An 11,821-nucleotide genomic window follows, 5' to 3' on the forward strand; every position below is an offset into this window, starting at 1 on the left:
TTCCACCAAGGCCCACTAGCGGCTAGTGCCTGGTAGCCCTACTCGAGCCGTTTGGGAGCGCTGGAGCTCGCCCTCAAGGGCCCAGTGCTCCACTGTGCTATGCTTGCTGAGTCCCCCCCACCCGCGAGCTTTGATCCTTGCGAGTTGAGTTGATCGAGGCCAGGCAGCGCGAATAGATATCTGCAAGGTAGTTGCCGGAGCGCCATATCCATTCATTGATAGTATTCCATTGATCCGCGGTGCTGGATATGTCATCCGTTGAACGGAGACTACGGGGACTCGTATTTGAAGGAGGTACGAAATAGCACCTTGGCTTAGTACGGACCAGACGGGTTGTAACTCGAGGTAAGGATTCAAGGTACAGGTATCCGGCAGAGCACGAACCCCCTACAGCACAAGGCAAGGTATAGTAGTATTTACGAGGACAAATCACGTACCTTCTCCGAGTCTGCTGGATTATTCATGTCTGTCAAATAAAAGTATGACATCAACTCCATCTGATGCTCACCAGAAAGCCTTCCAGGAACATCCGAGGGAGGGGCGCAACAGCGAGGCAGCCGACGCATCCAATCCACCCTCTCGGCTGTCTGTCCCTTTGCATGGAGACGGAGACGAGTCGAGCATCTGATGCATGTACTTGTACATGCACACATGCATCCCTAGGCAAAGACAAAATGTGGCGATTCTTGCTTCTCTCTTCATGCAGTGAGAGAACCGGCATGCTCGATTCAACGCCGAGATCCGCCCAGGCGAATAGGCTGTCATAAGCCAACATGAATAGTCTACATACATTGCCCCGACTCTTTGTCTCTACTCGTACAGATAGTACTGTTTGCATGGTTCCAGTCCATCTTCAACCCAAACGCCAACCGCTTAAAATTGCCAGATCTAGGCAAGCAATGTAATCAATCCGTCCCAGAATCATCAACATCCATCTCCTTAGCCCTATCGTCCCAAGCGACAACATGACCCATAGCCGCATAAACTATTGGCAGCCATTGATTCCAAACGGCGTAAACGGTAGCTCGTATTAACACAGCACAACACTTGGCAACTAAGCACCAAGATAGAGCTCAACTCCAAAACTAAAACTAGGTAGTTCTCGTACGAGTTCTATTCGTCAAACCACTCACGTCATCTTCCACCAAGAACCCAACCAGCTAACACGGCCGAAAATCCCTGTGGCTGCTTACCACATCCTCTCCGTGTCAAGTCCAATGTAGGTGGCCAGGGACCAGGGGTCCTTTTCGGCTTGGTTCCAACAATGTCACTCTGTCTTCCTTAATTCTCAACGCCAATTCAAAACCCGAATAGCCCAGGGTCGCACTGAGGCAAGGGGCATCGATCCCGCAAAAAGGCGCGGCGAAACCCACCGGTTTCTGCAAGGCGCGAAATCAGCCCAAAGCTTTGGGTTCTGTTTGTCAATTCTCTTCTCTCTTCCTCCTCCTGCTCTCTCTCTCTCTCCATCAATCTGACTGGCTCTCTTCCGCGCTTGTCTGTCTCCTTTGTGATGACGCCCCCAACTGCCGAGGGGAAAAAAAAAAAAACAGAAAAAAAACAGGCACAGCCGGTGGGCGGTGATATGCCGCCAAAAAGCCGACGACCGCACCTCTAAACCGACCACTAAAATATGCGCGTTGGATATTGATTGATGTGATTGATGTAAGTGAGAGTTGAGTCGCACCGCTTTCTGACGCCTCGCTCACTTGTCACCCAACGAAACGACTCCCCCTCCTCCTCTCTCTTCCATTTGCTTGACGCATCATCCCCCTTGCCAGAAGCCACAGCGCCGTTAGCCGTTCAAAGGAGAAAAACAACAACATGAATGCTACTGTACCTGTGGCCACTGCTACCGTAATACTAGGTACTGCCCTGGTGCCACTCCCGTTCTTCGTTTCGCATGGACGTTTGGGCTGTTTTGTGGGGAGGTTGTGCCGGGGTTTCGTGCCGCGTCCAGCAACCCGGCATGGCAATCTTGTTGCAAATACCCCGTACAGTAAGGGGGGGGGGCCTCTTTCAGCCATTAGCCCAGCCAAGTTCCCGGCAAAGAGGGCTACTTGTGTTTGAAGTCTGGTCTCTTGTTCCCATTCTCTCTCTCTGTGTCTCTCAGGGGTTTGTTTCTAGCTCAGGCACGAGTCTTGAACTAGTCGCGCTTTTGCATGTGCTCGTACGGAGTACATGCGCCTTTGCAATCTTACAGTACGAGAACCTTACAACCTCAAGTCGAGAGAAGAGAGAGTGAGCCACATGACAGAAAAAATAGATCAAGTTACCGCAAACCTCAGCCGAATCCCCCACGCGCGGCCGAGGTCAGACGACGCCACGCAGACACACACACACACACACACACACACACACACACTCCAAGGGCAAAAAAAAGAGCCGGCGGGCGAATTGGATCAATCTAATCGATCGAGCAAGCGTCTCGGCGCGGCATCAAAGCTTCGACAGTGAGAAGAAAAAGGCTGCCCTGTGGATTCTGCGAGAAAGGCAGCCAAACACTACTGTATGTACTAACAAAGGGGCCTTGGGATGGGCGCTCGCACTCCACTTGGAGCCCTTTCTCGGCGATACTTGGCATGCTGGGCCACCCCTCTCTTTTCGAAGAGCCTTGGATTGGTGACCGGGTTTCAGTTTCGAGTGATCCGAGCTGAGTTCGCAATTGGGGCCCATCAATGGATGCCTTTCATACCGCCTTCTGCCTTGGCCCATCGTGCCCATCGGCCTTGGTGGCCTTGGCTCAGGATCTCGATGAGCGAGAGCCGCGAAAAAGGGCCCCTTGGCCTCAATCAGGAATCCAATGCTGCAGTACAAGGCATTGATTGCCAACGAAAGTCGATTGTTTTCGACCATGGATCAATAATCCCGTCAAGGTTATGCCATCGCAGAAGATCATTTCGTCGGAGCTTAAATCCATCTACAAGTGCCCAGCGCGAGTGCCGTGTCTTACTACAGAAGTAGTGGCGATTCCGATCCCTTCACGCAAAACAGTCTTGTCTCCTCAAGACGAAGCGGCAAAAGCCTTATCCTTATTATTTACCGCAAACGTTAGTACGTATGCAGCAGCAGCAAGGGTATGTACCTACGCCATGCCTGTTGGCCTCTAGATAACTGCAAGCACCTGATTTCGAAAAACCCCTAGATTCGGCTGTCCTCCCCCCCCTGCCAGCTACGTAGAAAATTCTCGTCTCTCCCTTGTAAGCCAGAATTGCTGTAGCGAGTCCGGGGGTGGCATAAAAGGTTAATGGATCCGATAGCTGCTGCGGATACCGCCGACTCAAGGAGAAGAAAGAAAAAAACAGAAGCTATATAGCTAACGGGTTAGTCGAATTGGCCGTTATATATGCCGAATATTTTCAAATACGAGTCTCCGTCGCTATCTGCAGACCTCCTCGTACGAGCAAGGGAAGTGGTCTTGTTCCCAGCGGTTTGCTCATGACTCGGGGATTTTCCTCGCATCCGCGTACGAGTAGCTCTCACATGTACGGGAAAGATACCACTACTACTACTAGCAGTATCGCAAGGGGCGCGAAGAATAGCCTCAATAGGAAATTACCATCATTCATCGGGATTCCTTCGTCATCGCTTCCATGGAATCCTGTCTTGGTATTTTGCGCTTTCGTACTGCTGTACTCTGTACATTATGCGGACCACGCCCCTCTCACATATCAGATCCCGACCTCCCCCAGCCAATCTTGCCGCCCGGCTGCACAGTAATGTAGAGGTAAGCTGACTTCGGTTCGGCTTACCACTTAGGTCGCGGCAAGGGGGAGTGGGAATTGATCAAATATGCCGACAACTGGGTCGCCGATTGTCCGATGCGCTTTCGTCATGGCAGCAATGCATAGTCAACTCGAGCTCCGTGATAAAGGTAATGGAGATGCTATTTTCCATCTGGCCATACATCTCGACGATCCCCCCCTTCTCCGTACTCCGTACATGAGAGAGTGGTTGTTCCAATCAACTCAGTCCCCCCAGCCCTAACCGCGCTCCCATCCAATAACAGCGACTACCTATGTACAGCGTGTATAAACTCCTCATATACATACCTACCTATATATACATGTATATATAGAAACCCGAGAAACTAGAAAAGAGAAAGAAGAGAAAAAAAAAAAGGTCACCCCCACGACAATGCGCCGTGGGCATAAAAAAACGCATGCCCTCTGTGCTGGCCTCGCTTCCAACGCCACAGATGCAAACAAACGAAAAAGGATTCCGGGCCGTATTCCAAAATCGGTGCGCCGAAGAGCAAAAAGGCAGCTCGATAGATAAACAAAAAAAATATCCCTCCTTGCCAGCATCGATCGAGCCGAAAAGAAATTATGGTCTAGGCCAGCTCGCAGTGGGTATTATTATATCAGCTGAATCCTTTCAAAGTAAAAATAGATTTAGCCTCTCAGAATAAATTTCGTCCGCTTGCCAGCCGGACGAAGCTGTACGGTACGTTTTGCCCGACTAGCAGCCGTAGGCTCTCGACCGTTGTAAAGGCCGCAACGTCTGCAGCGTCATATGCGGTGAACCCGCTCTGTTCCGCGACTACTACGGGATCGTTCTTCTGCTGCGATGCCGCCTCGGCAAGGTTCAAAAAGACCTTCTTCGTGTTCGACGATCCAGGGGGGCCGGCCTCTCCAAAGACTCGCAGCATCATGCCGACAATGTTGCTCTTACCCCGGCCCAGTGCTGAGATGATGACAAAGGGCGCTCGGTTGTCCGCCACGGACCGGGCTCGTTGAAGGCTCTCCATGCTGATAAACTGTTCGATCGGAGGAGCGTTGCGGGCCAGTCCGGATGGTGTCCTGAATCCGACTGTGTATATCTTTGACATTTTGAGCGCCTTCAAGGCGAAGAAGACGGGCGCAGCGTCGTCGGCCGTCAAAGCCAGCACCACCGCGGTTCGGCCGAAATAAGCAGAGGGGGCTAGATCGCGGGTCAGTGTGGACAGGATGCCTCTCCAGCTGGCATTGTCGAAGATCAATGACGTGTTGGGGGCGAGACCCGGCTGTCCTCCGGGTGGCATAGTGCCGCCATATTGAGACGGTGGTGTCGAGTTCGATCCTGATCCTGACCCTGAGGGCTTCACAACAATTGTGTCGATGATACCGATCCCCCGGGCCGCCTCGGACAGTGTTGGGCCTTGGCCGTTGTTCAGGGTCGAGAACCACGGGTTGTGCTTCAGGATGGTCTGGTATGACAGCCCCGGGTCGAGATAGGCACCTCCAAAGTCCCTCTGGTTGCACCACGATTGAATGCCTGCCGGGTTATTGTGCTGGCGCTCCACCACGGCGAACTGATGCGGCAATCCCAACTCGTTGAAGCACTTCTCGTAAAAAGGCGCTCTCGGCGCGATGCTTCGAGCAGCAGCGCTGCTGATGCCGTAAAAGTACTTCTTTGGGAGCTGGCCTAGCAATGCCAGGGCGCCGTTGATCTCGGCCGTGCTCATCTGGCCAGGGGCGGCGATGATGGGCAGGAGAGGGTGAGTGATGGGCGAAAAGACCGTGTTGAGCGTTCGCGAAAACTGACCAATCTCGCCCATGTTGACAGCCGACAGCGGTGGCGCATCTGGATACTGTGCCCGTATCTTGGAGCGAAAGTACTCGAGCTCAAAGTTTTCGTTGTGATCGTTGATGATCGCAATCATCTTGACAATGTCGGCGTACTGCCTGGACTTTACAAAGACGTCCTGTGCGTATTGGGACGGCCATTTGAAGGTGCCTGAGAAGTCGTGAAAGGCAGACATGATGCGAGAGTTGCCTCTCTTTTCGTACAGCTTCTTTCGAATGTGCTCCGGCAGCCACAGCTCGACGTCGATGTACTCTACTCCCCACTGGACCGCTCGGAATAGATATTCATAGTATAGATCGGGATTGTCCATGGGAAACTTTCCATTCTCCCTGGTGCATCTAGTGGTGAAGATGATGGGCAGCTCGGTTCTCTGCCGCAGCAGCATGACCTGCTGCCCGACATAACTCAGGCTTGGGATATCAGAAAAGGCCCCGTCGCCCCGGGGTTCGCGCAAAAGGTCCACGCGGATCTCAACCGCATCAGCTCCTACCGTGAGAATGTCCAAGTTGGGAAGAGCCGCGTGGACATCGGGAAACGTGGTGGAAATGAAAAACGTCCTCGGCTTGGCCATCAATTGGCTGTGCGGGCTGGTCTGGCCGAGCGTGAATGAGACGAATCGAGCGAGGTCGCGTCTGCAAAAGGGGGTTTCGGTGTAGAGAAACTCATAGTCGCAGTGGATCGACAGATGCAGGTCCGGAGGCATTCCTAGGTTGACGCAGTGAGCATTGATGGCTACGAGCAGCCGTTGGTCCCGATCCTCCACATCCTGCTTGGCCTCCTGCAGAGCAAGGCCAATCACGAAACCTTCATCCTCGTGGTCGACGTCCTTGAATCGTCGCTTCAATTTAACCGGTTTGCCCAGCACCTCTGCGAACACCGACACAACATCTTCTTGTCCCTGCCCATACACAATGACAGCTATTCGGGAATCCCCCGTTTGTGGCGCACCCTTCATCAGCCCGCTGTCAATCATAACCGGGTCATTGCTGGTGCTGTCAAGCTCCATGTCGGCAGAGGCTGAGGCTGAGGCTGAGGTGTCGCTGATGCGCTGTGACGATACTGGCGCTGGAGCGGGCGATGGGCTCGCCAGCAACTGCTGGACAGCAGCCATCGTGATTTTGTTCCGGGTTAGTTTGGTCCGGACGGCACACTTTGCTGCGAGGTCGAGACCGAAGGATCGTCCAGGCAGCCGCTTCGGCAAAAAGCGACGCTGCCGTGGGTATGGAATTTATGGCTCTGAGTCTTTGTAGCACCCTCCACCAACTCGGCGCTGCATGCCAAGTGCGAAATCGGAAAATAGATGGCCCCAGACCTTCGTTCGACCAAGACGCGCTGACGATTGGCGAAAGGATTCTGATCAGCCTTGACGATGCCGAAATGCACCTCCCACCCAGCTGTGATCGGGAGCGATGAGCTCAGGTTCGCGTGGGCGGATACTCCGAGCGATCTGTCGCCAAAGGTATATCCTCAAGCTGCAAACGAGTGCCTGGAGAAGCCCCCCTGGTGAAGCCCCCGATTAGGGCAGGTCGTAACGAGGGGAGGCAGCGCAATGCAATGCAACAAGGTGGCCACGACTATCGAGAGACTGCGGCCTATGCACACTCTCGCTGTTTTCCCCCGTAAGCCGGTTAGTGGCAGATGAGTCGGATAGCTTCCGAAAGCAGTGATACAGAAGACAAATATATTGTCAAGAGAGAACAGTCGTCCAAGTTACCGTAAAAGACGCCCCGACAAAAGCTAGCGATGACGGGGAGTCGATGTACCGTTTGCGAAACAAGACGGCAACACGCTGCGCTTATGAAGCCAGTAGAAGTGGTTATGTATGCGGATAGATAGCAATAGTAGCTCCCCTATCCCTTCTCTCTTTTTTTTTTTTTTTTTGCCTGAAAAGCAGCTTAGGCCCCGGCTCCTCCTTGGCCAAAGACTTACACGAAGCGGAGGCGTTTAGTTAATATTGATCCTATAGGTCAGAAGCGCCGGTCGTTCGTTGGAGGGATTTGCGGGCAAGGCAGATGCGTGGTGGCGGCAGCCGTATCGGAATGGGTGTGATTCTAGTCGATCCAGGGAATTGCAGAATCTCGGCCCAGCGGTGAGTGGCTCGAGATGAGAGTTGAAGGCAGAAATCAGGACCAAACCATAATTCTTCTCGTCAGACCTCGTGGCGGTTTTCGCCTTTCCTGTCTCTCTTTTTTTCTTCTCGCCGCGGATCTCGCTCCGATCCCAAATTGGATTCCCGCAAGAGTGGCCAAGTTCCCTTTCTGCGCGCCCCAGCACCAAGCAGACGGGCGTGAAAAGGAGGCGAAGGATCCGGGTTGGGAATAGCAAAGCAAACCCAAAACAAAGCTCGGCTGGAGGCAAATGTCTCTTTGGTGGTGGTGAGAGAGGATGCGATCAATACAATGGAAAAGATATGAGGTGGCTAGAGGTGTCCAGAAGCCTTGGCGCTGCTTGGCAACGGTTCCGAGGGGATGCGCCAAAAAGGACAGGCCGGAGAGCAGCTTTTGGAATGGCGAGGGACTCGCGCAACAGCTGGAAACGGAGGCGCAAGTATCGGGAGGACGAATTGATTTGTGATGTCGGGTTGATGTTGAAAAACAGCACAGCACAGCACAGCACATGGAGGACCCCAGCCGGTATACAGACAGTGACAGAAGTACCAGCACGGCCCTGGTACATGCAAGGTAGCGTGGGGTTCAGTGGTTTCCGCCGCAGCGGCGCCAGCTTTGGTGGGGAGGCTGCCATTGAACCCCGGCGCGGGAGCCGCTGGAGGTCGCTGGAACTGAACTGGATGCTAATGTAGCGCTACCGAGTCGGACTTGTTTGCCTGTATTTCCTCAGCAGCCAGTCAGCCTTGCTGTCGCGATTAGCACGGCCCACTGCGACCAGGCCTGTGCAGCGCGCAAATTCTCCCTATTTGCCGGCCACGCTGGGGGGATGCTACAATTCTCCGCCAATCATAGGGCCATGCCCCGCATTGCTGCCGCGAGATTAACCCCCCAATGAGACCATCCGAAGACGGCTGCTGCGACTTGCTGTGATCCTTTGAACCAGAAGACGGCATGGACTTGGAATTTAATCTCCATATGTACACGCGGTAGTCTTGGTAGGATGCGTACGAGTACAGGTACCCGAGGTTGCCTCTTTGGTTGATCCCGGGAGCAGGTTACTGTACTCATACGTTGAAGCTAGGGCAGCAATTAGTACAACAAGTACGGGGTAATTACATTGTACTTTGATCCTCAATCCTACTCCTACGGGACTGGAGACTATTGATGGGGCAGTTCCAAGGAAGCTCGTACGATACGACAACTATTCGTGTCTTGTCGCTCTCTCCAGCGTTTTTCTCAAATATCAGCCACTTCCGCCGGACACTTTCTTTGTTCTCGCAGTGGCCCCAAAACAGTTGTTGTTGCTGTTGCTGCTGCCCAAGTGCCGTCCCGGAATCCAATTTGACTCGACCTCTGCAAAGACGGAGGAATTCTTAGCCACGCACGGAATCTCCTGGCAAGCACCACGTATTATTGCGGAGAATCTTCGCCTCTGGCTCTTCCCCTTAACACGCAACGGGCAAAAGCTCGTTGCTCCATCAGGAGAATCGTAATCCTTCCTATCATATTCTGCGGAAAAAAGACAATGCCGAGGCTGTTCTTTTATTTTTTTCTGCTACTACTACTACTACTACTACTACTACTACTACCCAGTAGGCGCCTCGGTTTTCCAATTTCAATACTACTCGTACTAGCGCGCATTGACGCTTCATTTGTCAGTGCTTGCTTGTATTCGTGGCCCCAACCGTCGTAACCAAATGGACAAGATCTAATCCCAGACACGCCGAGTTCATGCCCGTGCTGGTACCTTGCCTAGGCGATAGACATGTGTCTTGTATCTAGGTAGCTGATCTGCTTGGGGGTACTCGTGCTAAAAGGGTTGAGCAGATGCTGACACCCAATGTCCATCGGAGCCTCCCTGACTTCTCCTTGGAAGGGTGCAAATGTCATCAAGGTCACCGGGGGGTATGTCAGCCGGCCGCAGAAGATCTGTCTCCTGTTCGTACGAGTACTGCTACCTCGATGGCAAGTACCCGGAAACAATGGATGGGCTTGTGGTCTCATGCTACAGTATCTGGACCTACCTACCTACCTAGGTACCTTGGTAGTTGATCCTTCGAGCACGGAGACGACGCTGCTTTCGACTCAAGACAAAACACACTCATTGTGAACAATCACTTCCCCCCCGCAGCCGACTAAGAAGAGTAAGACCGAAACGACTCCCGATCTTGTGGGGGAAGCTTTACGCCCACTAGGGAGCGTAAAAACGGAGCACCGGATGCTACTCGCCCGAGAAGTACAGTAGAGCAAACAAGAGTGAGACGTTGGCTCCCTTGGGTAATCCACCCGAGCCTGCATAAGATTTAGTTAGTATCGTGGGTCGAAAGCTCTTGACCCCCGCGGGATGCCTTGTATCGCCGAGAACAGGACCCAACATCGTGGAACAAATTCATGCACGGGGGAGGGCATGTGAGAAGGTAATCCCAAGGTGGCAGTACCGCGGCCGCTTGCTAAATACGTTACCCGCGCCTGTATGTGCCTACTCCGTACGATCTGCATGTAAGAAGTGATGCCGCTGTTTCATCTTGTTTTCGGTTTTGTAGCGTACAGCTGGTCATGTATGTACGAGTATTGGGGCGAGGAGTTGACGATAACACGCGAGCATATGTACGGGCGTCGTCCGTTATCATTGTACGAGTACTATGCCGTCACAAGCACAAGCAATATGGGAATAAAATTCCACGAATTAGCAATCACCGGATGGCAACAAGAAACGCTCGCACCTGATTGCACAAATATTTCCGATCGTGGGAAAATCAACGTCCAATAAGCAACGAGCCTCTGATGTCGACATCGAAAAACACCACGAGAGAGGCCGCTTTGTCAGCAGAGGCGCTGCCCAACTACTGCATGTAGTACCGACATGACATGGATGTAGCTTTAAGATATTTCAAGAGCCGTGAGGTTGAACCATGTGTAGACATGTGCAAACACGATACAGTACAGATAACAGTCATACGTCTGAACAAGTTTTGACAGCCTGCCGGAAACAAGCACCGGAATCAAGCATCACCACTACCGGCCGAGACCACGACTCGTCCTCGATGAAGCTCGATATACCGGTGGAAGATGGTTCTTCCTAGATGCAACGTGGGATGAAACTCCGTGGCTGGAGAAATTGGCGCCATGGGAGCGGCCGCTGTCAAATTCGAGATGGAGTTCGCTTCCGGTCATCTTATCCGCCCCTGCTTGGACGGCCCGGCATGATGGGGAAAAGCATACACAGCTGATGACCAGGTATAAATTGCGCCACGGGAAATGATAAGAGTGGAGGAACAAGCTGTGACGATTGCGGGCATATTTTGAACAAGCCTGAGAAACGAAAGAAGGGCTGGAATATCTTTCAAGGACATGTGATGCTATTTTTCCATCAACGAGAGATAGCATTGGCTCTGCTCGGCGGAATAAAAAGAGCATCAGAAACACTAGTCAGCTAGTTCATGGATAAGAAACCCAACAAGCATCTGCCATTTCCACCCGAGTCAGATTTTGGACCAGATCCCGATTAAATTATCCTCAGTGTCGATGAACCGGGCATAGTGCCCCATGTTCTCGCCAAGCTCCGTCTTGTGTCTGGACAACGGTCAGTCAGCTTGCATTTCCGGTTCTTCTCTTCCATGGTTTTTGCTCTTCCATCTATCCCTTTTCACTCTGTACATTTCTCCAAGCCGGCTACACGGAAAAGCGGGACAACTTACAGCTGCGTCTTTCCGCCGAGCTTGGTTACCAGCTCAAGCGTTTCCTTACAATTCTTGACGTTGAAGCTCGGGTGAACGGAAAAGGCATCGTGAGAGCCTATCGAGTGGTTGATGACGTGGTATCCATCCTCCATCACGTAAAAGGCGCCGTTGAGGGCCTTGTCACGGTTGAAAAAGTAGAGTTCCTTGACGCCGGGCCGCCCGTGAGGAACGCCGTTGGGGCTGATCTCCCAGGAGAAGACTTCTGCATAAAAGGCCTTGGCCCTTTCAATGTCTGTGACTGGGATGGCGAGCCAGCACAATTGGCCGTAGAGTTCCTATTGTAACATGAGTAAGTTTAAGGGTCGTGATTTGACACATGGATGAATGTATTTCAGCCCATGGTTACCTCGGTAGACTCCGACATGGTTGGAGAGCTATAATAGCAACAATGGTACAGCAAAGGTAATA

General features: G+C 52.6%; 2 protein-coding genes across 2 annotated transcripts; both read right to left on the bottom strand.

Moving 5' to 3' along the window:
- Positions 1-4,399: 4,399 nt before the first annotated feature.
- Triagg1_8615 (uncharacterized protein) lies at positions 4,400-6,676 on the bottom strand (the record flags this gene model as incomplete). The annotated part of the gene is made up of 1 exon (XM_062903481.1): positions 4,400-6,676. The coding sequence occupies one exon, from the start codon at positions 6,674-6,676 to the stop codon at positions 4,400-4,402; it is 2,277 nt and encodes a 758-aa protein (XP_062752425.1).
- Positions 6,677-11,155: 4,479 nt separating this feature from the next.
- Positions 11,156-11,777, bottom strand: Triagg1_8616 (uncharacterized protein; the record flags this gene model as incomplete). Its single annotated transcript, XM_062903482.1, has 3 exons — positions 11,156-11,246; positions 11,372-11,688; positions 11,760-11,777. The coding sequence occupies 3 exons, from the start codon at positions 11,775-11,777 to the stop codon at positions 11,156-11,158; spliced, it is 426 nt and encodes a 141-aa protein (XP_062752426.1).
- Positions 11,778-11,821: the final 44 nt, after the last annotated feature.

This window comes from Trichoderma aggressivum, assembly GCF_033847375.1.
Source record: "Trichoderma aggressivum f. europaeum strain CBS 100526 chromosome Unknown scaffold_043, whole genome shotgun sequence".
NCBI lineage: Eukaryota > Fungi > Ascomycota > Sordariomycetes > Hypocreales > Hypocreaceae > Trichoderma > Trichoderma aggressivum.